The sequence below is a fragment of the Anomaloglossus baeobatrachus genome, chromosome 4 (assembly GCF_048569485.1).
Source record: "Anomaloglossus baeobatrachus isolate aAnoBae1 chromosome 4, aAnoBae1.hap1, whole genome shotgun sequence".
Classification (NCBI taxonomy): domain Eukaryota; kingdom Metazoa; phylum Chordata; class Amphibia; order Anura; family Aromobatidae; genus Anomaloglossus; species Anomaloglossus baeobatrachus.
Window position 1 is genome coordinate 683,626,293 of NC_134356.1, and position 27,228 is coordinate 683,653,520.

General features: G+C 51.5%; 1 protein-coding gene across 1 annotated transcript; it reads right to left on the reverse strand.

Annotated features, from left to right (window-relative positions):
* Window positions 1-2,732: 2,732 nt before the first annotated feature.
* On the reverse strand, window positions 2,733-25,994 carry PLD2 (phospholipase D2). The gene is made up of 8 exons (XM_075343934.1): window positions 25,932-25,994; window positions 14,198-14,318; window positions 11,179-11,309; window positions 9,085-9,236; window positions 8,733-8,832; window positions 8,377-8,442; window positions 3,661-3,719; window positions 2,733-2,829 (listed from the first exon to the last, which is right to left on the reverse strand). Exons 2-8 carry the CDS (start codon window positions 14,304-14,306, stop codon window positions 2,733-2,735), a joined length of 714 nt encoding a protein of 237 aa, XP_075200049.1. The 5' UTR covers window positions 14,307-14,318; window positions 25,932-25,994.
* Between the last annotated feature and the right edge of the window lie 1,234 nt (window positions 25,995-27,228).

Genomic DNA, 27,228 nt, shown 5'->3' on the forward strand with positions numbered 1-27,228 from the left:
CCATAAAGTATGAGTACAGTAGTACCATATAATATAGTAATATGTAATATAAAAGTATAGTAATACCACAGTAGAATAAGAGTATACTAATACCACATGAGTATAATACCATGTACTAGGAAAGAGTACAGTAATACCATACAAAAGAATAGGAATTCCGTATATGAGCATAGTAATACCACATAATAGAGTATAGGTATACCGTATAAAAGTATAGTAATACCACAGTAGAATAAGAGTATACTAATACCACATGAGTATATACCATGTACTAGGAAACAGTACAGTAATACCAAACAAAAGAATAGGAATTCCGTATAGGAGCATAGTAATACCACATAATAGAGTATAGGTATACCGTATATAAGTACAGTAATACCATACAGTATGAATATAAGAGTATACTAATATCACATAATATAAAAGTCTAATGATACCACGTACTACAAAATATAATGGCATGTAACATACTGTATGCTATTACTATACTCATAAGTACAGTAATACCATGTAAGAGTATAGTAATATCATGTAATATGAAAGTATAGTAATACCACAGTAGAATAGAAGAGTAAACTAATACCACATGCGTATAATACCATGTACCATGAAACAGTACAGTAATACCATACAAAAGAATAGGAACCCCACATGATATGAGCATAGTAATATCACATAACACAAAAGGGAGTATAAAGATACTACGTAATATAGAGTATAGTAATACCACAAAATAGTACAGTAATACCATATAATAGAAGTATACTAATACCACATAATAGGATATGAGAATACTGTAAAACATGTAAGTATAGTAATACTGCACAATAGGATATACAGTACGAGTATAGTAATGCAGGAGGTGGTCAGGAGACCCCCACTCCTACTAGGTGTTGTATTAGTGTATTGCATAATGTGTGTTTATACTATGGTGGGTCATAAATGGATATATTTTTGGTAACTAAGGGAACAGTTCCCCTGTTCCAGGTGTGCGCTGGCAGACGCCTCCCCTCTGGGTTGTGTTGTGGTTTAACATGACAGAGAAAGTGCGGGAAAGAGTCTGAGGAGAGAGACCGGACTGATGGAGAGATAGGAGCGGTTGTGCCTCAGACGTGGTGAGACTTGAAAGACACTGCCTGAGGAGAATCCGATAAGCTCGGAGTGGGAAGATATATGGTGCCAACTAAGAGACTTCCGCGAGTTGGACTGTAGAGAACCCAGACTTTAGCCAGGCCAGGGACCTGTGAGAAGAGAAGACGTCGCCCAGAGAACCCAGCCGCCAAGTGCTGAAGAGAAGAAAAAGTTCCCTTTTGCCTCAACTGGAGAAGTGTGTGCCAACAAACCTTGCTTGCCCCCAGAGAAAGACAGTTTCTCACGATGGTACCATGAGTCTGCATTCGTGCACCTTTGTTAGGGCATAGTGTAGGCCGCAGTCGTTAGTGGAGTAGTAGTAGGTGGTCAGTCAGACTGTAGTAGTAGAAGAGCAGGCGTCGCCTGGAGGAGGACCAGCCGCCCCATGCCGAAAGAGAACGAAAAGTTCCCTCTTGTTTCACCTGGAGAAATGCACATCAGTGAACCTTGCTGTCTCCAGATAGACAGTTTGTCCATGATGGTAGCACGAGTCTGCATTTGTGCACCTTGGCTAGGGCGTAGAGTAGGCCGCAGTCGTTAGTGGAGTAGTAGTCGTAGAGGAAGCCAGTCAGACTGTAGTGTAGTGTAGCCAAGTGTACTTTAATGTTCTGTGCGGTCTCACTTTGTTTTGTGATAGTTGAGGGTGACGGCTGCAGTCTGCCCCATGCTATGCAATTTACTTGTTTATTACCCATGTAACTTCTCGTACCCCCCATCAGCTGTCTTGCAGCAGTTGTGTGTTCCTGCTTGTAGTCTCGTCTTGTGCCGTAACTTACTCTGCACTGCGGTGGAGCCTGGCCATCGCTTTAGGAATACCATACAACAGGATATAAAAAGAGTATAGTAATACCATACAATATAATAGAAGTATAGCAATGCCACACAGTGTAATATGAAGGCACAGTAATACAGGGTACAAGTTGGGACTGTCGGTGCTGGTTACTTCGGGGTAGTGATCGTCCTCTGTAGATGATGAGTTGACTGCTGAGAACCCTTCATACAAGTTGGGTAGAAGATATGATCCTTTGTAGATGGTGAGGTGACGGCAGACCACCCTACGTCCCCCTTCACACAAGTTGGGTAGAAGATCTGATCCTTTGTAGATGGTGAGGTGACCGGCAGACCACCCTACGTCCCCCTTCACACAAGTTGGGTAGAAGATCTGATCCTTTGTAGATAATGAGGTGACGGCAGACCACCCTCCTTCCCCCTCCACACAAGTTGGGTAGAAGATCTGATCCTTTGTAGATGGTGAGGTGACGGCAGACCACCCTCCTTCCCCCTCCACACAAGTTGGGTAGAAGATCTGATCCTTTGTAGATGGTGAGGTGACGGCAGACCACCCTCCTTTCCCCTCCACACAAGTTGGGTAGAAGATCTGATCCTTTGTAGATGGTGAGGTGATGGCAGACACCGTCCGTCACCCTCCACACAAGTTGGTAGAAGATCTGATCCTTTGTAGATGGTGAGGTGATGGCAGACCACCCTCCGTCCCCCTCCACACAAGTTGGGTAGAAGAGAAGATATCACGTCACACCCGACAAAGGACAATGTAACAAGATCACTGGCAGAATCTGCATCTTGTCGACCACATGGAGTCTTTACCTTTTTGACCATCGGTAACAGATTTGGTGATGACCGAAGCAGTTGAGACCTTGAATTCGATGCCCCCCGGATCTCTTCAGTATAAAACCTTCTCTAAAAGAAGAAGAAAGAAGTGAAAAAAGTAGTGGAGACCCCGACACTGACCAATAACTGGGATCTGGTAAGTCTGACATCAGTGGTGTGCAGGGGGAGCAATATAAGAGACAACCTGAGAAATATAGTGCAGAGAAGAATATAATGGATAACCAGCATGGATTTCCAAAAGGTAAGTCATGCCTAACCAACATGTTGGGTTTCTACGAGGAGTTAAGTGCAAGTCAATGCCTAATCAGTGGGGTCCGACACCTTGCATCCCATCCGATCAGCTGTTCTCGGCTTCTTCTGCTGCAGTCGGCGGTAGCAGGTGGCCAGAAATGCTCAGTTCCGGAGCTGCTCCGCCTTCCAATAGTGGCTGCCGCCGGTAATGCACATCCATCTCCCATTCAACTCAATAAGAGGGGAATGTGCCATACAAAGGCCATCAATGTTTAAGTAGTGGACAACCTCTTCTAAAAACGGACCTTAATATTACAGAACGATCTGGATAAGATGTCGGAATGGAATGCGAGTGGAGAAAAGGCGATTCCGGCAGCTAAATAGGAAAGGGTTCTTTACAGTTAGAGCAGTCAGGCTGTGGAATCCCGGCCACAACTACTTTTATATCAGTCCAGATGATTTCTTCAGTACACAACATTATTGGTTATAAATGATTTAGTGACAAAATGTATAATTGGTGGAAGAAGATGGAAAAATGGAAAAAGGGCTTTTTTCAATCTATATAACATTTGGAGTACGGGATGACGACGTTGACATCACAAAGATAATTTACACTGGGGGTGCGGGAGGACAACGCTCGGGGTACAGGACAGGGCACTGAATACTCACAGTCCTTTGCTCCCCAGGTCTGTGATGAAGGAGAGCTGACTGACCTCCAGGAACTCCATCTGGAAGAGAACGGTGTGAGGATGTGAAGACGTCTGTCCTGACTGACCATCACTGAGCAGAAGCAAAACAGCGGACAGGGACCTCATACAGGGTAGAGATCAGATCATACACGAGGACTCTGCACCCCAGGGGAAAAAGGGAGGGGAGGAGAGGACCCTGCGCACCCCAGGGGAAAAAGGGAGGGGAGGAGAGGACCCTGCGCACCCCAGGGGAAAAAAGGGAGGGGAGGAGAGGACCCTGCGCACCCCAAAGGGAAAAAGGGAGGGGAGGAGAGGACCCTGCGCACCCCAGGGGGGGAAAGGGAGGGGAGGAGAGGACCCTGCACCCCAGGGGAAAAAGGGAGGGGAGGAGAGGACCCTGCGCACCCCAGGGGAAAAAGGGAGGGGAGGAGAGGACCCTGCGCACCCCAGGGGAAAAAGGGAGGGGAGGAGAGGACCCTGCGCACCCCAGGGGAAAACAGGGAGGGGAGGAGAGGACCCTGCGCACCCCAAAGGGAAAAAGGGAGGGGATGACCCTGCGCACCCCAGGGGGGGAAAGGGAGGGGAGGAGAGGACCCTGCGCACCCCAGGGGAAAAAGGGAGGGTAGAAGAGGACCCTGCGCACCCCAGGGGAAAACAGGGAGGGGAGGAGAGGACCCTGCGCACCCCAAAGGGAAAAAGGGAGGGGAGGACCCTGCGCACCCCAGGGGGGGAAAAAGGGAGGGGAGGAGAGGACCCTGCGCACCCCAGAGGGAAAAAGGGAGGAGAGGACCCTGCGCACCCCAGGGGAAAAGGTGGAGGGGTAGGAGAGGACCCTGCGCACCCCAGGGGAAAAAGGGAGGGGTAGAAGAGGACCCTGCGCACCCCAGAGGGAAAAACGGGAGGGGAGGAGAGGACCCTGCGCACCCCAGGGGAAAAAGGGAGGGGTAGGAGAGGACCCTGCGCACCCAGGGGAAAAAAGGGAGGGGTAGAAAGAGGACCCTGCGCACCCCAGGGGGAAAAAGGGAGGGGTAGAAGAGGACCTGCGCACCCCAGGGGGAAAAAGGGAGGGGAGGAGAGGACCCTGCGCACCCCAAAGGGAAAAAGGGAGGGGAGGACCCTGCGCACCCCAGGGGGGGGGAAAGGGAGGGGAGGACCCTGCGCACCCCAGGGGGGGGGAAAGGGAGGGGAGGAGAGGACCCTGCGCACCCCAGAGGGAAAAAGGGAGGAGAGGACCCTGCGCACCCCAGGGGAAAAAGGGAGGGGTAGAAGAGGACCCTGCGCACCCCAGGGGAAAAAGGGAGGGGTAGAAGAGGACCCTGCGCACCCCAGGGGAAAAAGGGAGGGGTAGAAGAGGACCCCTGCGCACCCCAGGGGAAAAAGGGAGGGGTAGAAGAGGACCCTGCGCACCCCAGGGGAAAACAGGGAGGGGTAGAAGAGGACCCTGCGCACCCCAGGGGGAAAAAGGGAGGGGAGGAGAGGACCCTGCGCACCCAAAGGGAAAAAGGAGGGGAGGACCCTGCGCACCCCAGGGGGGGGAAAGGGGAGGGGAGGACCCTGCGCACCCCAGGGGGGGGAAAGGGAGGGGAGGAGAGGACCCTGCGCACCCCAGAGGGAAAAAGGGGAGGGGTAGGAGAGGACCCTGCGCACCCCAGGGGAAAAAGGGAGGGGTAGAAGAGGACCCTGCGCACCCCAGGGGAAAAAGGGAGGGGTAGAAGAGGACCCTGCGCACCCCAGGGGAAAACAGGGAGGGGAGGAGAGGACCCTGCGCACCCCAGGGAAAAAGGGAGGGGTAGGAGAGGACCCTGCGCACCCCAGGGGAAAAAGGGAGGGGTAGAAGAGGACCCTGCGCACCCCAGGGGAAAAAGGAGGGGTAGAAGAGGACCCTGCGCACCCCAGGGGAAAACAGGGAGGGGAGGAGAGGACCCTGCGCACCCCAGGGGGAAAAAGGGAGGGGAGGAGAGGACCCTGCGCACCCCAGGGGAAAAAGGGAGGGGTAGAAGAGGACCCTGCGCACCCAGGGAAACAGGGAGGGAGGAGAGGACCCTGCGCACCCCAGGGGAAAAGGGAGGGGTAGGAGAGGACCCTGCGCACCCAGGGGAAAAAGGGAGGGGTAGAAGAGGACCCTGCGCACCCCAGGGGAAAAAGGGAGGGGTAGAAGAGGACCCTGCGCACCCCAGGGAAAACAGGGAGGGGAGGAGAGGACCCTGCGCACCCCAGGGGGGAAAAAGGGAGGGGAGGAGAGGACCCTGCGCACCCCCAAAGGGAAAAAGGGAGGGGAGGAGAGGACCCTGCGCACCCAAGGGGGGGAAAGGGAGGGGAGGAGAGGACCCTGCACCCCAGGGGAAAAAGGGAGGGGAGGAGAGGACCCTGCGCACCCCAGGGAAAAAGGGAGGGAGGAGAGGACCCTGCGCACCCAGGGGAAAAAGGGAGGGGAGGAGAGGACCCTGCGCACCCCAGGGGAAAACAGGGAGGGGAGGAGAGGACCCTGCGCACCCCAAAGGGAAAAAGGGAGGGGATGACCCTGCGCACCCCAGGGGGGGAAAGGGAGGGGAGGAGAGGACCCTGCGCACCCAGGGGAAAAAGGGAGGGGAGGAGAGGACCCTGCGCACCCAGGGAAAAGGGGAGGAGAGGGGAGGACCCTGTGCACCCCAGGGAAAGGGAGGAGAGGACCCTGCGCAACCTGGGGAAAAAGGGAGAGGAGGAGAGGACCCTGCGCAACCTGGGGGAAAAAGTAGGGGAGGACCCTGTGCACCCCAGGGGAAAAAGGGAGGGGTAGAAGAGGACCCTGCGCACCCCAGGGGAAAACAGGGAGGGGAGGAGAGGACCCTGCGCACCCCAAAGGGAAAAAGGGAGGGGGAGGACCCTGCGCACCCCAGGGGGGAAAAAGGGAGGGGAGGAGAGGACCCTGCGCACCCAGAGGGAAAAAGGGAGGAGAGGACCCTGCGCACCCCAGGGGGAAAAGGGGAGGGGTAGGAGAGGACCCTGCGCACCCCAGGGGAAAAAGGGAGGGGAGGAGAGGACCCTGCGCACCCCAGGGGAAAAAGGAGGGGTAGGAGAGGACCCTGCGCACCCCAGGGGAAAACAGGGAGGGGTAGAAGAGGACCCTGCGCACCCCAGGGGGGAAAAAGGGAGGGGAGGAGAGGACCCTGCGCACCCCAAAGGGAAAAAGGGAGGGGAGGACCCTGCGCACCCCAGGGGGGGGGAAAGGGAGGGGAGGACCCTGCGCACCCCAGGGGGGGGAAAGGGAGGGGAGGAGAGGACCCTGCGCACCCCAGAGGGAAAAAGGGAGGAGAGGACCCTGCGCACCCCAGGGGAAAAAGGGAGGGGTAGGAGAGGACCCTGCGCACCCCAGGGGAAAACAGGGAGGGGAGGAGAGGACCCTGCGCACCCCAGGGGAAAAAGGGAGGGGTAGGAGAGGACCCTGCGCACCCCAGGGGAAAAAGGGAGGGTAGAAGAGGACCCTGCGCACCCAGGGGAAAAAGGGAGGGGTAGAAGAGGACCCTGCGCACCCAGGGGAAAAAGGGAGGGGTAGAAGAGGACCCTGCGCACCCCAGGGGAAAACAGGGAGGGGTAGAAGAGGACCCTGCGCACCCCAGGGGGAAAAAGGGAGGGGAGGAGAGGACCCTGCGCACCCCAAAGGGAAAAAGGGAGGGGAGGACCCTGCGCACCCCAGGGGGGGGAAAGGGAGGGGAGGACCCTGCGCACCCCAGGGGGGGGGAAAGGGAGGGGAGGAGAGGACCCTGCGCACCCCAGAGGGAAAAAGGGAGGGGTAGGAGAGGACCCTGCGCACCCCAGGGGAAAAAGGGAGGGGTAGAAGAGGACCCTGCGCACCCCAGGGGAAAAAGGGAGGGGTAGAAGAGGACCCTGCGCACCCCAGGGGAAAACAGGGAGGGGAGGAGAGGACCCTGCGCACCCCAGGGGAAAAGGGAGGGGTAGGAGAGGACCCTGCGCACCCCAGGGGAAAAAGGAGGGGTAGAAGAGGACCCTGCGCACCCCAGGGGAAAAAGGGAGGGGTAGAAGAGGACCCTGCGCACCCCAGGGGAAAACAGGGAGGGGTAGAAGAGGACCCTGCGCACCCCAGGGGAAAACAGGGAGGGGAGGAGAGGACCTGCGCACCCCAGGGGAAAACAGGGAGGGGAGGAGAGGACCCTGCGCACCACAAAGGGAAAAAAGGGAGGGGAGGACCCTGCGCACCCCAGGGGGGGAAAGGGAGGGGAGGAGAGGACCCTGCGCACCCCAGGGAAAAGGGAGGAGAGGGGAGGACCCTGTGCACCCCAGGGGAAAGGGAGGAGAGGGGAGGACCCTGTGCACCCCAGGGGGAAAGGAGAGGAGAGGACCCTGCGCAACCTGGGGAAAAAAGGGAGAGGAGGAGAGGACCCTGCGCAACCTGGGGGAAAAAGTAGGGAGGACCCTGTGCACCCCCGGCCTGGTGAGAGCATTCCCTCATTTTCTGGAGGACAGCTTTCAACATGTTTTGTGACTGTAGAAGTGTAGGGGATGCGGGGATCCTCTGGGTGAGGTGAGCAGCGCAGCTCCCCTGGCCCCCAGGACACAGCAGCGCGGGCTTCCCCGGGCCCCCTAGCACACAGCGGCGCGGCCCCCCCCCCCCCCCTTCCCCCCGGCACGGCTCCCCCGGCCCCCTCAGCACACAGCGGCGCACACAGCAGCGCGGCTCCCCCGGCCGGACGCCTCTCACCATGGCGTGGTAGTTTCGGTAGAAGGACTTGGCCAGCAGCACATTGAGGTAATCAGCGAGATACTTCTATAAGAAAAAAAGCAAGAAGAGACCCTCAGATTACAGCCTGCTCCAGAGTCTCCATAAACAGCATTGTATCTAATCCTGTGAGATACTGCTACTCCAGAGCTGTGCATCTAATCCCGAGTGATATCGTACTCCTGAGCTGTTGAGCTATACATCTAATCCTGTATGATACTATATTCCAGAGCTGTGCATCTAATCCTGTGTCATACTGTATCCCTGAGCTGTGTATTCTGATTCGGTGTGATACAGTTTGCTGTGCATCTAAGCCCATCAGTAGCTTACATACCGACCTGCTTACTTGAGGTTCGCCGTGAGGACTCCCCCGAGGCGTGGGGCAGGGAGGGCATTTCTTCAGAGGTGGTTTCAGCTCGAGACCTCAACACAGAAAACCTGGAGATACAAGGACAGATAAGAGGATCAGATACACGGACCACTGCATCTAAGATACACAGAGGTGAGGGTTGTATCTAAGGTGGAACACTACATAATTTTGTCGACAACTGGATGCAATACTCAGATTCTGTGATGGAAGAGCAAAACATTTGAGCTTTTAAAGGACCACAAGCCCCACCCCTGAGGAGCCATCACCTGTGGCTCACTCCGCCCCCTGCCCTCCCATGAGCATCGTGGAGCCCCTCTTACCGGGACAGAGGGTTTAGGGGCAGGAGGGAGACGAATATCTTGTGTCTGAGGAGATCGCGGTGCAGCTCCTGGAAATTTTTGTATTTCTTTTTGATCGTCCATTGGAACGGCCCATGTGTAAGACAAATGGAATATAAAGTGCTGGTCCGAACCTGAAATGTACAAGAGGGTGGGACATTACATCCCCAGAACCACCCAAATACTGCTATGACACAGCCTTCGTGGCCTAGATGTGTTTTAGGCCATTGTTATCGCATAAATGATTATCCCACTAAACGTAAAACCTGATGTGACGGCGGTCGCTGCAGAACTCTGTGGACACCATGCTAAGTAATGTTCAAGAAATCACTAAGTGTGGCTCCTTGACAGCAGCTCAATCAAAGGCCGCTTCTCTTAGTCTCCTCTACACAAGTGATGTTGAGATGTGTCTGATACTTGATGTCTGTGCATCATTTATCTCAGATGCTGACAGTTTGCCATTTTTGAGATTTGAAACTCTGATGAGCTTATCCTCTGCAGCAGAGGTAATACTTGGTCATCCTTTCCTGGATTAGTCATCATGAAGCCAGTTTCATTATAGCAATTGATGGTTTTCATGACAGCCCTTTGGAAAATCACTAGAACCTTGAAGATATCCCACATTGACTTAACTTCATGTCTTAAATAATAATGGACAGGTCGATACTCTTCATTGCACATTTTTTGTCATATAAAGAACAGATGTGGCAATGTATGGAGCTGTTCACTAACACTGCCTCTGAACAACACACCCGATGGCAGCAAACACTTTCTGACGGCCGGTGATTCCCCTTAACAATACTGGTCCATTGGAAGGCATTTCAAGGAACACTTGATAAAGCTACTTAAGATAATCGGGAGGGGGGGGGGGTGTTAAGTCATTATCACAGTAATAGAGACAAATGGAGAAATCTAAGGTGTTACACTTATTCTGGTTGGTATCACACAAGTTTGTCTTTTTACTCCTTCACCTGTGTGTTCTTCCATGGTTTTGCTATCTTTAGTCTGAATCTACAATGTGCACATTCCCATAAGAATGCATCAATCCTCAAAAAACGGTAAAGAAAAACCCAGAAATTGTGATAAACTCCAAGACCTGATAAGACAAGAATGGGTCATCAGTCAGGATCTAGGTCAGTCTCAAAACCTTTGACCTGCGCCCGTACATCGCCAGCATTGGCTGCGCCTGTACATCGCCAGCATTGGCTGCGCCCGTACATCGCCTGCGCAGTATCCTTCTCCCTCATCTTTCTCAAATAATTTCTGTTATGTAACAAGAATAGCTCTTATTTTGTGTAAACATCACTGAATGGAATTAGTTTTGTTTTTTTTCTAAAAACAAGCTACAGCTTTTTTATTCTATTATTTCTGCCCCTGTATATAGGTTGTATCCATAAACTTTTTTTAAATTTTATTTATATTTGGCCAAATATGTTTTTTAGAAAACCTCTCAGCTGCAAAGTGTAGCTTAAAAAAAATAAAATAAGCTAGTTATGCTTTATTCATCCTTCCCAGGTCCAGTACCGAGTGTCGTTCACTTTGTCTGATGTGTATTATTGTCTTCATTGGTGCTGTTCTGTCAATATCGCTGCAGGCAATTACTGAGCTCACTGCCTTTCAGTGTCTCACTGGTTGGCTGCATAGATGTCAACATGACTTTAGCGCTGCAGACAGTGACCGATAGCAGTGGTGGAGACTCAGCACTCAGTAAAGCAAAAAGTAAAGCTCCTCCTATCTGTATCACCCTGCAGGGGGGGGGGGGGGAAAGGAGGCTCATAGCTCCTCCCATCACTCTGCAGGGGGAGGAGACTTACAGCTCCTCCCATCACTGTAGGGGGGAGGAGACTCATAGCTCCTCCTATCACTGTAGGGGGAGGAGACTCATAGCTCCTCCTATCACTGTAGGGGGGAGGAGACTCATAGCTCCTCCTATCACTGTAGGAGACTCATAGCTCCTCCTATCACTGTAGGGGGAGGAGACTCATAGCTCCTCCTATCACTGTAGGGGGAGGAGACTCATAGCTCCTCCACACTATCACCCTTGCTGATTTTTTGGCACCCATTGTTATTTCTTACCTTGGTGCCACTGGTGTAGCGCTCGGTCTGTAATATGTTGGCAGTCACCGGGACGCCTCTCAGGAATACGGACCCTTGGTGCTTCAGTGGTTTCAGGCAATACACGGTGAGGAATGAGCTGAACTGAGATCCTGCAGAGAGAAGAAATACATTAGTGCTGGCTGCAGCAGGGGAGACCGAAAACAAGTCTGTGCAGTAGGAAGAGGCAGCCTAATGTATAGCAGAGCAAACATCCTGAGCACAGTACGGGCATGTGCATGTATATAGACTCATGCCATGGCCGACCAGAGAAAACAGGAGGCCGAACCTATCAGTTATGAAGAGTCTGATTGGCGGAAATGGTTGATCACAGAAAGCGATAGACAATGGTCAGCCTCTTCTCGGACTGAAACGGCTGATAACAGGGAACAATAGAGGTTACTTGTATGATAAATGGAGAGCAGTCCGGCTGCAGGAGGTGTCCCTTTAAGGTCTGAAGGATACACAAATTAAATAACTAATCATAAACCCGAGGGCCCTGACCCCGGCCCGTCCATGGCAGGGATGTGCGGCCGCCCTTTTCCCCTCATTAGCCGAGGAGCTCGCAGTTTCCCAGGCCTGGTTTATGGGATAAGACGACGTCAGCATTCCTGGGGAATCACTGGTGAAAAAGACTAAAGATGAAGCCGGGAGTGAATGTGTAATAATCACAGGAGGCAAGATGGAAGCACAAGTACAGCAGGGGCAATGCGGGGAAGTCTGAGACCCCATTACAAAATTAAATGCCCCCATTCATGGAAAGGTTTGCACTTTCTCCACAGGAATTTAGGAACCCCTCCTATCATCCCAAAACCTGAAACTCTGCACATTAAAGGAGAACGATCACGGGTGACAGACAGTCCTGTGGTGTCCGGATGTAGAAGGTCGTAGCGTTTGGCTGCACAAATTGCTCCACGAGTTCATCCCTTTCCCTTTAGGACCCTGCTGATTTCCCCTCCCCTTTCAGCTGTTATTCATCACTACTTCCCTTAAATACCCTTATTTCCCCTGGATCTGTGCTTAAAATCTATTCAAGCTCTGAATGCAAGCTGTCGGCTTGCACTCATCTGAAAAAAACAAGGTTCTTTTCTGCATTTCTGTCACAGGTGACATATCAATCATGTGGTTTCTGGCCATAGAAGGTCATAGTTTGGCAGCACAGAATGCTCCCTGACTTTCCATTGTTTCTACGGTCAGTATTCATTGGCATAGGTAGCTTTCCTGCTGGGTTTTCATCTCTCCCCCTTTTGGACCCAGCAGGAGCTTGACTTTCACCCAGCTGCTGATTATCAGCATTCCCTTGGTTCTTAAATACTCCCTTCCTTCCTTGGACTGTACTGGTGATATCTTCAGTTCCTTCAAGCATTGGTTGCAAGCAAATGGCTTGTACTCCTATGAGTTGCTGAAAACTTAGCTAAACTCCTACCTGAGTCATTAATGATAAGTAGTTCATGCTTTTTCCCACGTGTCCTCCTTGTGTCTTCTTTACTGGGGTTGACGAAAAGCTCGTCCCACCAAGTTAGGGCCCAGCACTAGGGATAACTAGGGTCAGGTATCCAGCTCGGTGCATAGGTGCGGAAGCAATCTAGGGTGGTGAGGAACCCCACGGACCAGAGGTAGGTTAGGTCAACGGGTCACCATCTTCCCTTTCCCTAGGCGTAGGGTTACCCTTTCACTTGGAACTTCCCAATACCTAGTGTGACAATTTCTCCCTCAGTCATCCGGAGAGAAGATATTTGTTTGCTTTCTCCCTAGGTCTTCTTTAGTGTTCAGTGGGGTTGACTAAGCGCTGATCCCACCTGTTCCCTACCTTGAGCCTACTTCAGGGACAGTCAGGGCCAGGTATCCTGCTTGGCACATAGGTGAGGAACCTATCTAGGGCAGTGAGAGAATCCAGTGACCAGCAGTAGGTTAGGTCAGGGGTCACCATCTTCCCTTTCCCTAGATGTAGGGTTTCCCTTCCACTGGGAACTTCCCCATACCTAGGGTAACAATTTCTCCCAGAGTCATCTGGAGAGAAGATATTAGTTGCTTTCCTCCTATGTTTCCTTTAGTGCTCAGTAGGGTTGATGAAGAGCTCATCCCACTCATTCCCTACCTTGGGCCTACTTCAGGGTCAGTCAGGGCATACTTGGCGCATAGAAGCAGGACCTATCTAGGGTGGTGAGGAACCCCATGGACCAGAGGTAGGTTAGGTCAGGGGTCACCATCTTCCCTTTCCCTAGATGTAGGGTTTCCCTTCCACTGGGAACTTCCCCATACCTAGGGTAACAATTTCTCCTCGAGTCATCTGGAGAGAAGATATTGGTTTGCTTCCCCCCCCAATGTCTTTTTTAGTGCTCAGTGGGGTTGATGAAGAGCTCATCCCACCCATTCCCTACCTTGGGCCTACTTCAGGGTCACTCAGGGCATATAGGTGCAGGACCTATCTAGGGTGGTGAGGGACCCTAGGGACCAGCAGTAGGTTTGGTCAGCTGGGTCATCATCTTCCTTTTCCTTAGACGTAGGGTTTCCCTTCCACTGGGAACTTCCCCATACCTAGCGTGACAAATTTCTCCTCGAGTCATCTGGAGAGAAGATATTTGTTTGCTTTCTCCCCATGTCTTCTTTAGTGCTCAGTGGGGTTGACTAAGCGCTCATCCCACCCATTCCCTACCTTGGGCCTACTTCAGGGTCAGTCAGGGCCAGGTAGCCTGCTTAGCGCATAGGTGAGGAACCTATCTAGGATGGTCAGGTAAGCCAGGGAACAGCAGTAGGTTTGGTCAGGGGTCACCATCTCCCCCTCCCTAGACACAGGGTTTCCCTTTTTGCTTGGTACTTTCCCATACCTAGTGTGACAACAACAGAGATGTGTCTATATAGGAGGAGTCACCCTATATGAAGATCAGCTCTGGAGCACAAACTGCTGCCCTTACAAGAGCAAGACCATAAACTCAGAAGAGCTTTGCAAAAGCAGACGGAAGGTTTAGGATTCGGGCAGAGACGCCCGGGTGCGGAGTACCTTCTTCATCTTCCCGTATGGAGTCCAGCTCATCCAGCTCCAAGTCGAGGGCTGCGGTGTCCAGGTGTTGGGGCAGGAAGCAGCCATCGGGCGAGTCCGGAGTCTGCATATTAACACACGCCTGAAGGGAGAAAAGAGGGGATATATTAGAGACTGGACACACTCAGATTGGACAGAGAAGTGGAAAATTGTACAAAAAAAACCAAAAAAAAAAATCTGTACTACCTGCATCCACCACCAGGGGAGCTCACTGATTCCTGCAGCTTCTCTGCATATCTGTACTAGCTCTGAGCTCCCCCTAGTGGCGGCTGCAGGCAGCCATAATTGTGTCCTTCATCAGGATAAATGGCAGAAGTCATCTTTACAGAGTTTTGGGCTTAAAGAAAATAAATAAACCTTCTAGAAGCTATTTGAATGGTCTCGCCCTCTTCTGAGACCCGGGACTTATTTTCCCAGTGATGGAGCTGTGCGCGTTCTCGCCTACAGCTATAGTTTTTATTGGCACCATTGTGTCATATATGTGTCAATTTAATCACTTCTCACTGCATTTATGGGGAAGTAAAAACCCAAACCGGCAATTTTAAAGTTTTTTTTATCTTTTTACATTGATTCCCGCATGAATTAAAATATTTTTCATAAATTGGACTTTTATGGATGAGGCGAGAACAAAATAATCCTGTATGAGTTATTTTTTTCCACTTTACAATAAAAGTATTCTAATTTTTTTTTCTTTGCGCTCTCCTTTTTATTGTTTGCAAATATCTGGATGTCAGAGGGGGGACGGGGTCATAGTGTATATCGGGGGGGACGGGACATAGTGGATATCAGGGGGAGGGGGGAAACAGTGGATATCAGGAGGGGGGGGGGAAAACAGTGGATATCAGGAGGGGGGGGGGGGAAACAGTGGATATCAGGAGGGGGGGGGGGAAACAGTGGATATCAGGAGGGGGGGGGAAACAGTGGATATCAGGAGGGGGGGGGGGAAACAGTGGATATCAGGAGGGGGGGGAAACAGTGGATATCAGGAGGGGGGGGGAAACAGTGGATATCAGGAGGGGGGCGCAACATAGTGGATATCAGGGGGGGGAAACACAGTGGATATCAGGGGAGGGGGGAAACACAGTGGATATCAGGGGGACGATGACACATAGTGGATACCGGGGGGGGGGGGGGGGGAGACGACACATAGTGGATATCAGGGAATACAGAGTGATATTGGGAATATCGGGTACTTTGAGGTTACCGTGAGGAACAAAGAAAAAAAAATTAATTGCTGCATCTGCCTGGGAAACGGCGGAGAAAATATTTATATCAATGTGCTTATCCCATGGAGCACGGCCAAGAGGTGGCGGCGCTGCCAACCCTGCCCGCCATCACCCGGACACCTCCCTGCCGCTCCGACTAATAACGAGAGAGATTAACTCCTAATGAACAACTCCCCCATCGTCTGACAATACAGCACCACAGCCAGAGGCGCAGAGAATACTAACGAGAGGGAAAACAAAGCCCCGGCCAGAAGAAGCTTATGTAATGTCAGCCCCGCTGCCAAGAAAGCGCAGAGCGAGTGCCAGGAGGCACAAGAGAGGAATCACTGAGCTGCCGAGGAAATAGTACAAGATAAGAACCCACACCGTCATAGGCATGTACAGGACTGTGCTCACCTTATACCAGAGGCATAATGTACAGGAGATGCCCAGGTTATACCGGCTGTACACATACTCGGATGCCTATGTAATAGCAGCCCTGACACTCCCCATTCGTGGCTCCTCTTGGCGGGGCCGGTGTCTTGTTCTCTGGCTTCACCTGTGTAAACAGTGATATAATCCTCCGCTGGCTGATCTCACGTTACATAGGTTACATAGCCATGGAGCATGTGAGGCGGCAGGTACAGGACGGGCGCTCCCGCCAGCAGCCATAGGCCCCACCATCACAGCCAGGGACCTAAGCAGGACCCCCGCTCTGCCGCATCCCACCGCCAGAGGCCGGACATCGGCTTTATGGACACTGACATCATCATACACAACTATATAGAAGAGCTGCGCTACAGGGACTGGAGGATACAAAGAGAATAAAAAATAATAAGACGCCACACAGCAAGCGAAAACAAAAGCAGAAACATAAAACAGAAGATCATGAGATAAAAACAAACAAAAAAACAAAAAAAAAAACAAAAAAACAACCCACTATGCTAGGAGGATGAAAAAAAAAAAAAAAAAAAAAAAAAAAAAAACAAGAACCTAAAGGCTGACTGCTTCAGAAAGGGGGGGGGGGGGGTAACGGGTCTTACACAACCCAAGAATGGGCTCTGAAATGCCTGCCATAAAAGGAGCAGTAGTAAAGTTTCCTATCATATACAGCGGGCGGGTGAAATACATACCACTGCCTGTAAAGGGGGCCAACGACCCGACCGCCCCCTGTAGAGGGGGCCAACGACCCGACCGCCCCCTGTAGAGGGGGCCAACGACCCGACCGCCCCCTGTAGAGGGGGCCAACGACCCGACCGCCCCCTGTAGAGGGGGCCAACGACCCGACCGCCCCCTGTAGAGGGGGCCAACGACCCGACCGCCCCCTGTAGAGGCGGCCAACGACCCGACCGCCCCCTGTAGAGGGGGCCAACGACCCGACCGCCCCCTGTAGAGGGGGCCAACGACCCGACCGCCCCCTGTAGAGGGGGCCAACGACCCGACCCCCGCTGCATGTAGAGCTATAAAAGACCCATGCCTGCTTCTTAAAAACAGTGATGAAGACTTGCTTACTGTAGAGCAATAATTCTTGTTTAACTCCTGAAACTCATTTGGGTCTATACTCTGCGCTCCCTAATGTGCCTATATGGGTCCGTCCTTCCCCCATTACCGTCACGAGCCTTGGCCCTCACTTACTCTGAACTCACCCTAGCTGGCGAGAAGGCTGATGAGAACACTAGTCTCACCACTGCAATAATAAAACAACAAAGTAAAAGGAGACAGACAGAGGGAAATAGACACAAAAAGGAAAAACACTCCGAACTCCTCCAATGCAGTTAAACACTACAGCTGCAATAGTAACTACTCCTCAGCTCGTTCCAGAGATTAGTTCGTTACAAATTGGTCAGCAAAGAATGAGAATCTACAAACGTCGTCAGATTGCAACTAACAATATTTTATATAGCACAGGGGAGAGGTCACAAAAGAGCCGCACCTGAGATGAAGGCTACAAAGAACAGCCAGGTAGGAAAGTCTCCTTAACCCCTGCAGCACTAAAATAAAGTAGATTCACTCAAATACAAGCTGTAGATCTGCAAACAATAAGGCGTTGTGATCATCTGGTCCCAGACTCGTCGGGTCCCCCCAGAGCGGGACACACAGGACAGGTATTACAGCTCAGCATCAGACACTTCAATGGAGCGGAGCTGTAGTATCAGACATGGACAGATGTGGTACTGCTGTTTTTCTAATCCTAGAAAGCCTGTAAAGATCCTTCTTCAGGATGTGGATTCTCCTCACTTCTCAGGACTTTGCCAAGATTACAATGCTGATGATCGTTCCCCCCACCACCGAAACCTTGTGCCAGGTCCTCACATCCAAGAGATACTGGACTCATGAGATCTCAATGGTGTCATGCCGCAGCCTGGCACACAGTTTACGATGCCTCAGTTTGACGTTGGTGCTCAACAGCTTGTCCTTGGCATTGTGAGGTTTAATGACGCAGCCTGACCCTGGTGTCCAATGGATGAAAGCCTCAGCCGAGCTCTGGAATCCAAGATCCTACTGCAATATTTGGTAGGAGTAATATTAGCAAATACTTCCAATTAGAAATATAGTAGAGTTTTCGTGATTTAGCCATGTCTCTTACCTCATGTGCGGGGCACTGCAGATTAGGTATCCATGGTTATGTCCACTCATATAGCGCCTCTCGCTGTCAATCAGTGGATATTATATCATTGGCATCCAGGGTTCTGGTGGCCCAAACAGCTTTATGTCCCAGTACTGCTATAGGCCCAATATTTTGAAGGCCCTTCCCAAAGTTGCCAAAATTTCTGGGGGTATTTAAGACCAGTTGACAGGCGACATTTGACAACCATGACCGTATTTCTTACAGATATTCATTAGCCTTATAACCTTTCCTCCTACTTAAGTTCATTGGGTTCATGCCCAGTCAACCTGGCATTTGTGGAGTTCACTCGGTAAGGTAGATTTACAAAGCCGCAGGTCAGGGTACACACACAGACCCAGGGCATCGGACAATCATCTGGAGGACACGCAAGAGAGATTGGACACAATACAAGATACAGGTCCATGACGAAAGACCCAATAATAGTTTGTTATGGGTTAATCCAGAATGTGGCCATCAGGGAGTCAACCAGCAGGACTGAGCGTTAGGCTAGGTTCACATTTCTGTTTTGCATCAGTCACATGCGTTGCTTGACGCTTCTGACTGATGCGTTGTACAACAGATGACAAGAATAGAATTCATTGTCGGACTCCGTTGTAAAACGTGAGAGAGAACGATCAGCCGATGGCTCCCAGCAGCCGGCCGACCAGCCGATGGCTCCCAGCAGCCGGCCGACCAGCCGATGGCTCCCAGCAGCCGGCCGACCAGCCGATGGCTCCCAGCAGCCGGCCGACCAGCCGATGGCTCCCAGCAGCCGGCCGACCAGCCGATGGCTCCCAGCAGCCGGCCGACCAGCCGATGGCTCCCAGCAGCCGGCCGACCAGCCGATGGCTCCCAGCAGCCGGCCGACCAGCCGATGGCTCCCAGCAGCCGGCCGACCAGCCGATGGCTCCCAGCAGCCGGCCGACCAGCCGATGGCTCCCAGCAGCCGGCCGACCAGCCGATGGCTCCCAGCAGCCGGCCGACCAGCCGATGGCTCCCAGCAGCCGGCCGACCAGCCGATGGCTCCCAGCAGCCGGCCGACCAGCCGATGGCTCCCAGCAGCCGGCCGACCAGCCGATGGCTCCCAGCAGCCGGCCGACCAGCCGATGGCTCCCAGCAGCCGGCCGACCAGCCGATGGCTCCCAGCAGCCGGCCGACCAGCCGATGGCTCCCAGCAGCCGGCCGACCAGCCGATGGCTCCCAGCAGCCGGCCGACCAGCCGATGGCTCCCAGCAGCCGGCCGACCAGCCGATGGCTCCCAGCAGCCGGCCGACCAGCCGATGGCTCCCAGCAGCCGGCCGACCAGCCGATGGCTCCCAGCAGCCGGCCGACCAGCCGATGGCTCCCAGCAGCCGGCCGACCAGCCGATGGCTCCCAGCAGCCGGCCGACCAGCCGATGGCTCCCAGCAGCCGGCCGACCAGCCGATGGCTCCCAGCAGCCGGCCGACCAGCCGATGGCTCACAGCAGCCGGCCGACCAGCCGATGGCTCACAGCAGCCGGCCGACCAGCCGATGGCTCACAGCAGCCGGCCGACCAGCCGATGGCTCACAGCAGCCGGCCGACCAGCCGATGGCTCACAGCAGCCGGCCGACCAGCCGATCGTTCAGCCGCTGAGAGAGAGCATGCGCTGTGGAATCAATAGGATTCCGCTGCTTAAAAAACGGGCGGAGGATGCAACGCAGCGTCATCAGTCACAATCCGCCGCTCATACAAGTATATGGGAACAACGGAATCCGCCAAGCGGATTCCCTTGTTTACCAGAGCCGCGGATTGTGACTGATACAAATTGACGGAAATGTGAACCTAGCCTAAGCCGGAATCACATGAGAATTTCTAAGACAACTGCATAATGTGATCGGATGCTGGAGCACATCACCAGTCACAATATGGACGTAGGGAGATCTCACTGAAACAATATGTGAAATCCCATTGTGGAGCACAGCAAAGGGCAGCAGCCAGAGGGGAAGGGAGTGGAGCCGCCTCAACTTGCTGGGACAGATGCCTAACAATATCCAATTGACTTGATTCTCCATCCTGGTTCTCGTTTCAGGTGGTTTGTTGACCCAGGCTAGCTCTACTGTCACAAAGACACAACCAGACTTTATTTCTCTATTGCTCTCCATTCACCACAAACGAGTAAACGTGAACAGATGTCATCTGAAAGCAGCTTCACCGATCAGAAATCACAATACAAAAGGCTGAGGAGAGGTCTTCTCAGGGAACAAGTACAGCAAATGCAGGTATCCGTAGGGAGGCAAACTGGTGCTGTCGCATTCCTTTCCCTGAAGATCCCAGTCATGTTATTGTACTGTCACGTAGTGCAATGTGAATTGTGTCCTGTGTGTTTTGTAAATAAATGTAAATATGTGAACCGTGATGCATTGTAACGTGTTCCCGTGTCCTGCTTAGGAGGGTTGAGCTCTGTCCAGCCACAGACAGTGAGCAGGGTCAGAAGTAGTTAAAGTTAGGACTAGCCCACAATGGGAGGAGTTAGTTGATAGGGACAGAGACTGCTGCTTCTTGAAAGTTAGGGAAGACTCAGTGTTTGACAGGAATGAACGTATAGTCTGAAGGTCATCAAGGCCGCATGCAGTGGGTGACCTGTGGCAAGAGAAAAGGAGACCATATTGGAGATAGTGTGAGACTTTAGTGGTGACAGAGAAACAGAACATGAGACAACACTGAGGCTAGCGACCAGCCTTCTAACAAAATTGCCCTGGATATAAAGGTCCAGAGGACAGGACTTTAGCAGCAAGACCTGAAGCCTAAAAAGGTAATGGGCAGAGATGGACTAATATGTGAGCATAGTCGGCTTTCCTGGATGGAGTCTCCCCAAACGTTTGAGAACGCATGACTTTATCTGGCAATAATGGCAAATCCCGTACTTCTCTATAAGAAGAGACGTGGATAGGGAAGGTTCTGGGAGCACAAGATTCTACTCTGGCCATAGTGGAAAACCCCTACGAGGAGAAGAGACGTGGATAAGAAAGCTTCTGGGAGCACAAGGTTCTACTCTGGCCATAGTGGAAAAACCTCTACGAGGAGAAGAGACGTGGATAAGAAAGCTTCTGGGAGCACAAGGTTCTACTCTGGCCATAGTGGAAAAACCTCTACGAGGAGAAGAGACATAGATAGGGAAGGTTTAGGGAGCATGAGGCTCTACTCTGGCCATAGTGGAAAAACCCCTACGAGGAGAAGAGACATGGATACGGAAGGTTTTGGGAGCAGAAGGCTCTACTCTGGCCATAGTGGAAAGACCCCCCCCAACTCCCTCCTCCACGAGGAGAATAGACATGGAGCCACGGAAAGGGAAACTGAATGTCATGGATTGGATTGTAGCGTTGGGCTGAGAAGTGCTGGGACTCACAAGACCAGTAAGAATGGAAACAACCTAGAGGACACCAAGACTGTGTCTGAATATGCTTTTAGACTTGAAACGTGCTGGAACATATGTAGCCGCTATCTCATATATAAAAAGTTGTTGATGGAGCTGAAATGGTGAGTAAAATACTATTTAAAATGAACTTATGGTCTCTTTGTGGAAACGAGTGGTCATCCGGTCCTGGCCAGCCGACGGCAACTTACACGGCATAGTCCCCATACCTTAGAAGTCTACTCATCCTGCCAGGACCATGTCCTTCATGTAGCGTGCTTGAGCTTCCAACAATCAACCATTGATTGATGGCTTCCAACCATCGACCTGTGCCACTCTACATACCCAACTATTACTGTAACAATGGTGGATAGGAGTAAACCTATTCCATCTCAAAATGTTAGTCAAAAATATGTTCATAAAAAAAAAAATTAAAGACGACGAGATGGGTAAAATCAGGTCATGAGATCTAGAAATTAAAAAAAATTATACAGCAAAAAGAACTTACTAGGTAAAAACAGGGCTTAAGTGCCATCAGAGGTATCATTACAATATCCTACTGTGCCATTATACCTGTAACACCGCGTATAACAGCTCAGATGTTAGAATATATTTCTATCTACTCCACAAAGGGGTCATCTTTTCAGATTGTGTTCAGTAGATACATATGTTGTCTGCGTGCTCTCCGGCTGTAAGTGTCAGGTGAATATGGATCTGACGCAAACTAGGACTGGCCCACAGGACGGCAGGAGAATCCCCTGGTGGGCCCCAATGCAGGAGTGGACCTCTCATATGAGCAGTGCTGGGCACTGTTGTCGCCAAAAGTGTTGGAACCCTTGAAATTGCTCCAGAAAATTATTGCAATTCCACTTGTTTCTTTATATGCGTTTATTTCCCTTTGTGTGTATTGGAACAACAAAAAGAAAAATAAGAATAAAAAGGCAAATTGGAGGTAATTTCACACAAAAACAAAAAAAAAAAAAAAAAAAAAAAAAAAAAATGGGCCGGACAAAATGGTGGGTAAACAACTTTGTTTCAAGCATGTGATGCTCGTTCACACTCACCTGTGGCAAAAAAAAAACAAAAAACAGATGTGGGCAATATGAAAATCACACCTGAAACTAGATAAAAAGGGGAGAAGTTAACTCAGCCTTTGCATTGTGTGTCTGTGTGCCACACTAAGCATGGAGAAGAGAAAACAGAACTGAGAAATTGGGAACCAAAATTGTTGAAAAATATCAACACTCAATAGAGATCTTGATGTTCCTTTGTCCACAGTGCACAACATAACCAAGAAGTTTACAACCCAGCTAATCTATAATGGTAGAGAAACATTGATGAAAGGTTGTAACACAGGATAGTCCGAATAATGGCTAAGCCCCAATCAAGATCCAAAGAAATTCAATACGTCCTGCGGCTCAGGGGGAATCAGTCTAAGCGCGAACTATCGGTTCACATCTGAATGTAATGAATCTCTATGAAGGAGACCAAGGAGGACCTCACTGCTGCCACAGACAGAAAAAAGCCAAAATGTTCATGAGTAGCCAAAATCCTTCTGGGAAAGTGTCTTGTGGACAGATGAGACCAGGATAGAGCTTTTTGATAAACCCATCATTCTACTGTTTACCGAAAACATAATGAGGCCTACAAAGTAAATATCACAGCACCTACAGTCATATATGGTGGAGGTCAGAGACGTTTGGGGTAGTTTTGGTGCCTCTGGCACTGGGGTCTTGACTGTGTGCAAGACATCATGAAATCTGGAGATTACCAAAGGATTTTAAGTGGCAATGTAGCGCCCGGTGTCAGAAAGCTGGGGGTGCGTCCTAGGTCAGGGGTCTTCAGCAGGATAAGGCCTTGAGTGTATTTACAGACAAAGCAGCCTCTCATTTAACAAACTAACCTGTTTATAATATAGAAGCAAAGGCGAGTGTATGTATGAGGGAACATTGCACATAGCAGACAGTGTCCGTGTCACTGAGGGGCCCCAGTCCGGCCGGGCTCGGAGGGAAGCCCCACGGTCAGCGTTTCTTCATACCAGCACGCCCACCTTGAGATGTTTACACACCGATACACAAGCAATAGTAAATAAGTCATAAGTCTCTGACTCAAAGTCAGAATCTCTGGGAGAACGTAAAAGTTTCCATGTTTGGGTTGGTCGGTGTCTGGACAGGTGGTGTATACTTCTAGAGAGCATCCTACATACTGGTGGTATATAGACACATGCACAGCTACACCTCCAGATCATACATAGTCACAACCCCACAAAGAACATATAGTGTAAAGTTGGAACACCCTCTCTATGGGCATGTACAGGTCTCGACTAAAACACACATTATCCATCTATAGAAAATATATAAGCGTTCCGGCAGACAGGGTTGACAATCCTGTGGTGTCCGGCTGTAGAAGGTCGCAGCGTTGGGCTACAGAAACTGCTCCCTGACCTTCTATTCTTCCTGCTGTGGTGTAAATGCTATCCTATGTATCTTCTCTGCTTATGGTTAATCCCTTTCCTTTTAGGACCCTGTTGATATCCTCACCTTTCAGCTGCTAATCATCACTTCCCCTTGTGTCGTTAAAGGGAACCAAACATCAGGTTATTCGTGTATAAGCTGCAGCCAGTGCAGTACGGGCACTATCAGGCACAGTGTGTACATACCATCAGGGGGCAGCTCAGGTGTTTAGGCAGTGAAATACAACTTTATAAAGTTTGAAATTTCGTGCACTTTTTGATTGACGTGTGCACCTCTGCAGATAATGTCCGAGCGGGTTATGCAGGAGTTCCCCGCCCCCCCACCAGCCTGTTCCTCCCTCTCTCCTGATGTCCGGGCGGGTTATGCACGTGTTCCCCGCCCCCCCCCGCGCCGCCTGTTCCTCCCTCCCTCCCTCTGGCTATATGTAAATATCTAATCTTCAGAAACATGGCGCCGGAGTGGGCCTCTGCGCATAGCGCTTATCTCCGGCGCCATGTTTCTGAAGCCCCCGCATTACACAACTTGGTGTCTGAGAGGGCGGCGCATGCGCCCTCGTTTCTTCACAGCCCGTTGTGACCGCGGGAGCGTGCGCGATTACAACAGGACAGAACAGCTGACCGGAGGACGCGATTACCTGCTGCTCCTGTATCGTGCCGCCCCAGGACACCGGGCCAACACACCAGCCGGTGTGACATCGCTGTGGCACCGCCCTCTCAGACACCAAGTTGTGTAATGCGGGGGCTTCAGAAACACGGCGCCGGAGATAAGCGCTATGCGCAGAGGCCCACTCCGGCGCCATGTTTCTGAAGATTAGATATTTACATACAGCCAGAGGGAGGGAGGGAGGGAGGAACAGGCGGCACGGGGGGGCGGGAACACGTGCATAACCCGCCCGAACATCAGGAGAGAGGGAGGAACAGGCTGGTGGGGGGGCGGGGAACTCCTGCTTAACCCGCCCGGACATTATCTACAGAGGTGCACACGTCAATCAAAAAGTGCACGAAATTTCAAACTTTATAAAGTTGTATTTCACTGCCTAAACACCCGAGCTGCCCCCTGATGGTATGTACACACTGTGCATGATAGTGCCAGTACTGCACTGGCTGCAGCTTATACACGAAAAACCTGATGTTTGGTTCCCTTTAAATACCCACATTTCCCCTTGGTGTTTGCTGGTGATGTATTCCTATACAGGCTCGGATGCAAGCAGTCGGCTTGCAAAGATCTGAAGATACACTGTTTGCTGCTGTTCCTCTCCCCGAGTCTTCTGGAGATAAGTTATTCGTTCACTCCCCCTGGTTGTTTTCCCTGTTTCTTCTTTAATACCTAGTGGGGTTGACTAAGCGCTCATCCCATCTAGGGCCCAGTTCAAGGTCATCCAGGGACAGGTATCCTGCTCAGCGCATAGGTGCAGAACCCACCTAGGGTGGTCAGGTGAAGCAGCGATCAGCGGAAGGTTTGGTGAGGGGTCACCATCTCTCCCTTCAATAGACACAGGGTTTCCCTTCCCTTTTCCATAGTTTGAGGTTCGAAATTCGAACCCAAACCTTGAGGTTCGCTCATCTCTACCCCATACCAAGAGTAGCTCCGACAGATTAAGGAAGGGGGGGGGGGGGGGCACGTGCTGTGGCAAACGAGAGGGGCCACGCGCTCTGGCAGAGACACTACACGACCATATAGGACACACATGTGCTTAGCATACATATAACAAACACTATAAAACTCCTCGGAGAATAAAAAGCAACAAAATTATGAAGAAACAGGAAATCGCAGCGGATGATTCACAGAAATCAGCGGAAATTAAATGTTATTTTTTCCATTGTATAAATGGTCTCTGCACTTTCCTTGGCATAAAGCAATACCAAAAGCGAATATAATAAACTGAATATAAGAGATAAAATGCTTCTTTCCCCACTTATGAGCCTCTTCTTCCTCCCAAAGTCATCACTGAAAAGCCTGCTAATATCTGAAGCAGATTGCCCCTTTCCCCAGCAGTTTCTGGCCTGCAGCTTTCCAGTCAGTGTGTTATCTCACCCCAGAGCCGGATGGATCCTCAGCCGCAGGGTTCAGGCCTCTGTGGTGCTGAGCTATAGTCCATCACATGGATGCAGTATATAGGTATATACTATACAGTGCATCAGTTTATACCGCATGCAGCACACACACGAGGATGGGGCAGTTTATACATTACACACAGTATATTTGTTTGTGGGAACGGTGGCCAGGACAAGGCGTGGGCAGTGAAGTGTTAACCTGTGAGGTGTGGCGGCACTACATAAATAATGGAGAGTGGGGGAAGTGTGAGCACATGGCGGTACTACACACCGGCTCTGCTACATCCCAGGTCCACCCACACAAACAAATGATCTGTCTCACTACATGTAGATAAATGTATCACTCATCACTCACACTACACCACTAACCGCCATACCTAGCTCCATCACTCTGCTCACCTGCACTACTACACCACTAACCGCCATACCTAGCTCCATCACTCTGCTCACCTGCACTACTACACCAGTCACACCCAGCTCTGTTACAGCACCCCTACTACATCGCTAACCATCACACCCAGCTCTGCTACTCCGCTCCTATCACACTACACCAATGTCACACCCAGCTCTGCTACTGCACCCCTACTACACCGCACCCACCACACCCAGCTCTGCTACTCCGCTCCCATCACACTACACCAGTCACACCCAGCTCTGCTACTGCACCCCTACTACACCGCTAACCATCACACCCAGCTCTTCTACTCCGCTCCTATCACACTACACCACTGTCACACCCAGCTCTGCTACAGCACCCCTACTACACCGCACCCACCACACCCAGCTCTGCTACTCCGCTCCTATCACACTACACCAGTCACACCCAGCTCTGCTACTGCACCCCTACTACATCGCTAACCATCACACCCAGCTCTGCTACTCCGCTCCCATCACACTACACCAGTCACACCCAGCTCTGCTACTGCACCCCTACTACACCGCTAACCATCACACCCAGCTCTTCTACTCCGCTCCCATCACACTACACCACTGTCACACCCAGCTCTGCTACAGCACCCCTACTACACCGCACCCACCTCTGCTACTCCGCTCCTATCACACTACACCAGTCACACCCAGCTCTGCTACTGCACCCCTACTACATCGCTAACCATCACACCCAGCTCTTCTACTCCGCTCCTATCACACTACACCACTGTCACACCCAGCTCTGCTACAGCACCCCTACTACATCGCTAACCATCACACCCAGCTCTTCTACTGCACCCCTACTACATCGCTAACCATCACACCCAGCTCTTCTACTGCACCCCTAC

Excerpts from the sequence above, each read along its gene's own strand:
- PLD2 (XM_075343934.1), bottom strand. The coding sequence starts at position 14,306 with ATGCAGACTCCGGACTCGCCCGATGGCTGCTTCCTGCCCCAACACCTG. Across the intron at positions 9,237-11,178 it reads GCTACACCAGTGGCACCAAG|GTTCGGACCAGCACTTTATA; the intron begins GTAAGAAATAAC and ends TGTACATTTCAG. Across the intron at positions 8,443-8,732 it reads GGCGAACCTCAAGTAAGCAG|AAGTATCTCGCTGATTACCT; the intron begins GTCGGTATGTAA and ends TTTTTCTTATAG.